The sequence below is a fragment of the Haemaphysalis longicornis genome, unplaced genomic scaffold, assembly GCF_048455015.1.
Source record: "Haemaphysalis longicornis isolate Haplotype H1 unplaced genomic scaffold, Haemaphysalis longicornis Haplotype H1 scaffold_6, whole genome shotgun sequence".
Taxonomy (NCBI): Eukaryota; Metazoa; Arthropoda; class Arachnida; order Ixodida; family Ixodidae; genus Haemaphysalis; species Haemaphysalis longicornis.
In genome coordinates this window covers 104,506,426-104,512,433 of record NW_027526407.1, presented here as the reverse complement: position 1 = coordinate 104,512,433, position 6,008 = coordinate 104,506,426, and the positions used below count along the sequence as shown (strand labels likewise).

General features: G+C 45.1%; 1 protein-coding gene across 1 annotated transcript; it reads left to right on the top strand.

Moving 5' to 3' along the window:
• Positions 1 to 4,658: 4,658 nt before the first annotated feature.
• On the top strand, positions 4,659 to 5,327 carry LOC144143180 (uncharacterized). Its single transcript, XM_077674980.1, has one exon. The coding sequence runs from the start codon at positions 4,659 to 4,661 to the stop codon at positions 5,325 to 5,327; it is 669 nt and encodes a 222-aa protein (XP_077531106.1).
• Positions 5,328 to 6,008: the final 681 nt, after the last annotated feature.

Here is a 6,008-nt window from a genome sequence, read left to right as displayed (position 1 = left end):
AGAAAGAAATGCCGGCAGTCTACAACGCCAAAGGCGTTGTAGACTATATATATATATATATATATATATATATATATATATATATATATATATATATATATATATTGGGGGAAAGAGAGACAAGAGAGACGCCAGTAGTGGGATCTCGTCGTGCGAACGCCAAGTAAACTTTGACTCGCTTGTGGCGCCACTGGTTAACTTGTTGCACAACTATGAATTTCTGTGAGCCATGTTTGCCTATCAGCAAATCGGTGTTAGAGATCTATGGCTCAAAAATGGCCTCTTGAAACTTCTGTTGGGTTGTTACAAAAAGTTTAAATCGCCTCTAGAACTAACAAGCTTTGAGTACTGTAGACTTCAATTTGTTGAAATAACCACAACACAAATCGCGATGTCTATTATCTATCCGTAGGTGGATCCGCGTATCGGTAGTTCGATAATATCTGGAATTCTATCCATCATGTCTGGAACTCAGCAGGTTCAGATAGTGTTTGGGATGTCAATATCGTCCGTTTCAAAGTTGGTACTTCTTTTTGAGAACCACGCGACATCTGTCGCGTCCTGCAATAAAAGTACAATCACCAAAACTGATAGTGAGAGAGAGATTTATTATCAACTTTAGAGCTCTTCGTTTCAAAAGAGATCGCGTAAACTAATATTTGCTTCGCGGTGCAAGACACACAAACAATAGTAAGTCACTAATTACACTCTAGCTTATTTCACCTTCACCTAAACTATCTAAGGGCAATTCGCTTCGTGTGAAATATTTCTGCTTTCACTGTTCAACCTTTTTGTCGTCATGCAGTTCCTATACCACATATGGCATGCCAGAGGATCTGCGGAGGGTTTGTTTACTAGTATGCCGCACCAACTCTCTGTAAAGAAAGAAAGTAAATACATAAATACGTGGCCTAAAAGTAGCGTTTGTTGTAATTTAGTTTTCACTTCATACTTAATCGCATGTTTACAGCAAACGGCAATTACACTCTGAAACGAGGGCACAGATTCGCGAAGAAAATTTACTGCCTTTTGTTCAGTTGCTGAGAATAGTTACCAGAATTAGCCAACATAAAATAGCCTCCGCAGTTTAAAAGAAAAAAAATACTGCGTACCCTAAAAAAAACTAGATTAATAAATCTCGAGGTACTATGACTTACGCCGGCACAAATTGTATAACGTGGCTAGCAATATCACAAACATATGTGAGTTTTAAGCAAAGGCCTTTCCCTGACAACTTTTAGATATATAAGAAAATTCTTCGGCAATATTCATTTCAAGCACAAAATAGGCGGTATCCGAACGTGATTGTGTGTCGTCAATGTTTTTTAAAGCACAGAATAATTGTTGTAAAACGTTCGACGTATAACAAATTTTTTATAATATTCAAGAAACAAAAATGTTCAATATAGGGAAGATTTTATGCGCGTAAATTATTTCGTCGCCTCACGAAGGACATGTTTGCAACGCGTCGAAGCCCTGCAGACGAAGAGAGCGCACAAAAAAGCGTTTTTCGGGCCCCCTGACATCGTCCGTTGAGCTTCGTTCCTGCCTGCAAACAATTCGTATACAGCAGAAACTATCTTAAAAATTTACCTTACTGAACCTTTCAGGGCAGACACTTTTAACGTTTGATTGCCACAATTTCTGTGCAGTTTAATATTCATGAAGCTTTTCTGTTATTAAAATTTGCTTGCAAATTGTTTAATTTTTTTGTGTACCGCAATTGTACCAACTATGTTAGTTTTACTGGGGGAATTTGTGGTTTACCTAACCTCAAATATTTCGTGTGTTCGTAGGATAGAAATTAACAAAAAATGTTGTTCGCGGTTACCATTTAGGTTATTCTTGCCTATCATAAATCAACATAATTTTGTACATCCTATGGTTTGCTATACAGCGATATGTTGAGTCGAATGAGAGTACAATGGTAATAAAATAACTTCTGTTACGAATCGACTTTGTGTGTGGGTGTTTACGCGATGCGCGACGTTAGATAGCGCAGAGCACTACTACGTGCCGAGATGCTTTCCCACATAAAATGGATGCTAGAAGGGTAGGGCTACATGCGTCCGGTGCCTCCCAAAATACGGCGTGGGAATAACTCCTTTGTAGAGGAGTAGCTGGTAGCCGCTGACTCAACACCACTTGCACTGCAAGACTCCTCCTTTTTCTCGGTCTCTTCGACAAAAGCATGCGCCAGCCCTGCGGAACGCATCACGGGACGTGTACTTTGTGTTTGTGCTGTTTTAGTGTAGTCCGCAAAGCACAATGAAAGCTGTATATTCCTTGACGCTTCGGGTTTTAAATACGTATTTCCCTTGCTGGTGCTTCAGAACGCCATCGGCAAGAGATATGGGCGTTACTCCGCTCTAGCTTAGCACACTAGACGGCTACTCCTCCCGTAATCTTCACGGTTCATCTCGCCATTAAGCAAACTGGTTTTGCTCTCTGTTCTTTGTGAATACCAAGGGATTTGCCGGCTCGCCGATCGTTCATCGCGCTACGTCTAAATGACATAAGCGATAGACCTCGGTACGGGAAAGCTTTTGCCAATTTAACCCTGCTCATGACTTGTATAATAAAATTTTAGGTGTTTTCTGGGGAAAATGGCGGACTCCCAAATGGAGTTGTCTCTTTATATGACCTGCTAAAGACTGTGAGTAAAAACGTTCTGAAAGAGTTATGTTACATATTTCATATTCGCGGACACCTGAGCACTTTGGAGGGGTTGTGAGTGCGAAAGCATTATATCTTCGTTATGGCCTCTCAGTGAAATTTGAAGCTTTTTGTTGCGAGTAAATGTGGCCGTTCTGCAGAGGTGCAATGTGAGCGGCGCACTTGTTTCATAATGTACGTCACACCGCACTCAAAGACACACCAGCTGGTCCTTGCTTTCCGCTGTGCTAAGCTTCACCTAGCGGGGCGGTCCTTAAATTCCCTTTTTTATTCAATTGCGAAGGTCGTAAATTGGCGTAATGTAACTGTAGCTACAACATTTAGGTACGCTTGGGTTGGGAAAGGGGTGAACATATGTGCAGATCTCACTAAAAATGAGCAGGAAAACTGAGAAGTGTTCACGAGAAAAAGCAGTGGTGAGGAGCCTATATTTCATTATGTGATGACGTATAGGCTCCTCAAAGAGCAGTTTTTCGGTCCAAAACTCCACCAAGAATTGTAGAGTTTCAAACATTGAACACCTACTAGAAAGTTCCAGAATAGCGAACACGGCACTGGGCAAGGAGTTAACGTGCGCCATCTGTGTCATTAGCATGGCGCATGCCCGGTACGCTACGCTGGTGACGCTCGTTGGGTTGGTTTTACTATAATAGGCAATAAAATCGTCCGCGCAAGGAAAAAATGGCGCATTTGAAATGGCGGAGAAAGGCTCCATACGGAAGAAGAAAATGGCGCGTTCAAAATTCCACAGAAAGACTCCAGCATACCCAGTTAAAGAAAGCACAAAAACAACAGATGTCCCGCTGGCGTATTTTCAGGCAGGCGGCGAGCAAGCAGTGTGACGGCGGGCAATTTGAATTGCATGGGGTGGTAGCAATGAGCAGATAACGGTGGTACAGCCTATGATGTCCAATCACTTCTCTGCACTTCCGACAGCTTTCGCATTCACTGGAACGGCTTTAATTTTTTTCTAGAGTAATCCTTAAACTCTGTTGCTTGAAACGTGTACTGGACAATGAATTTTTTAACAGCTTACATGAGACGCCGCCCTTCCACCCGACTGGTGGTTATATTCCCTAGCAAAAAAGGTCTGCACTCCCTGCCGAGTCTGCAGCATCGCCAAGATGACTACGAATGTTTTTACATACTTGTGTAATTAAAATTTACTGGGTGTACTCTATTTAAACACGACCACTTCGTGTATAATAATGTGCTTAAAACAAAATCAACAGAACAAGCACAATTTTTGATCTCAAAAACCATTTCCACAATTTTTGGGAATTAAAAGGCTGATCATCCTGTAGAGTGCAATGCTTTGATGAAAAGGTGCGCACATCAACCCTGTTTGATATGTTGGCTTTGCAAATTGATTTCTGTGAGATGGACAGGAGATTCAATTATAAGAATCGTCATCTCACATTATAGGTGAAAAATGTACATTCCTCTTTCTCATGCTTATTGTACCAGTGAACGTATTTGGTAGCAGAAAGACAGAAAGCATGAAAGTTTTATACTATATGTACTAATGACATACACATACTTCACATTTAAAAATAGAGTTGAATCGTGATCTTTCAAACTCGAAGAAAAAGACGTTTAGTGTTTCAATTATCATACGTTCGCATGAATATGACTCGGGGCAACATACAAACGAATATTGTAATGAAACATTCCCATATATTTATTAATACTGTTACACAAAATGTCAGGACTGCTTCACTGCACGGGCCAATCCTCCCCGCCAGCTGCACGGCCGATGAAGAAGGGAGCGAAGTGCTTCTTTTGGGCGGAATCGATGTTGGCTGCACTCTCTCCGGTGAACCACCGCCATTACTGTGAATAAACCCCACTTCGCCTCTTACTCTTCTACTTATCCCCGTAACAGTCTTGGTGGAGGAGCGGGGTAATCCCAGCGGACAACGGCGTCACTGGATCTTCGTCGAAGCCGTCGCGTAGCTGGCCTCTCGCCCGTCCGAGAAGAAATGGCCCCTCCGACTCAAGGCAACTCTTCGGTGACACCTCCCAACGGCTGGCAGCAGCCACGAAAGCCGCGGAAGTTTGAAGGAAACCCGGAAGAAGATGTCGACGAATGGCTCACCCATTACGAACGAGTGAGCAAGTACAACCGCTGGAACGCTGCGGACCGGCTTGCGAACGTCGTTTTCTCCTTGGACAAGACAGCGTTGACGTGGTTTGAAAACCACGAGGAAAAGTTGACCACATGGGACGGATGCGTCGAGGAAATCAGAAAGGCCTTTGGTGATTCGGAAGCGAAAAAGAAGGCCGTGCGGACACTCCTTCAGAGAGCGCAAGTTCCCGGGGAAACATGCACGACCTACATAGAGGAGATACTGAAGTTGTGCCGGGTCATCGACGCTAGGATGCCGGAGGACGACAGAGTTGGGCATATACTTAAGGGCATTGCGGAAGACGTTTTTAATTTTCTCATCAGTAAGGACAACCTAAACACCTTCTCTGGCGTAATCCAACACTGTCGCAGGTTTGAAGCGCTCAAGATGCGTCGGATAACGCCAAAGTTTGGTCGACTACCCAACGTCACAACGGTCGCCAGCGTGGACGTCAACTCGTCTGTCGACCTTGCGTCGACCATACGGCAAATAGTCCGTGAAAAAGCTGCTCCGACACAGTGACGTTGCCCGTCCCTGGACCCCATCTCACAACAGCGACTTATGGCACGAGGCACCTCCGAGGCACGTGGAACCGTTACGACCATCTGTCAACGTGGCCGACTTCGTTGACGACCGGCGAGGTGACATGTATACTAGCCCGACACGAGATCGCTACTATCAATCACGAGGCCGTTTCCATCGTCCACAGGACGCCTACCACCCGGACGACTATCGGCGTGCAAGCCCTTCCACTCGCCAATTCCCATCCGGGCGGTTCGACTCTCCTCGCGAGCCACCTGTTTGTTACCGATGTGGAGTCGCCGGTCATATCTCGCGGTTTTGCCGGCGTCACAGCCCTGGATCAAGCGCGGGCCCGCGGTTTACCTGGCCTAGGGGTAGTAATTATAACCCTAACCGTTGGTCGCCACCATTTCCACCCACTGGCAACAACCAGCATCTTAATGGTCCCCGCAACGGCTCTCCCGCCTCCGACAGGAGTTTGACGCCACCGCCCCTACGCCAACGCCAATCTCCGTCGCCTCGGCGGCGCCCCTTGTCACCGCCGCCGGGAAACTAGCCGGCGCGGCCGATGGGGGTGAGGTCGCCGGACAGTCTCTAGGAAACATACCTCTGCCCGTCTTTATGGTCAAGAACAAAGTGGAAGTGTTTATTGATGGTGTACAGACGATGGCTTTAGTTGAC

Excerpts from the sequence above, each read along its gene's own strand:
- LOC144143180 (XM_077674980.1), top strand. The coding sequence starts at position 4,659 with ATGGCCCCTCCGACTCAAGGCAACTCTTCGGTGACACCTCCCAACGGC.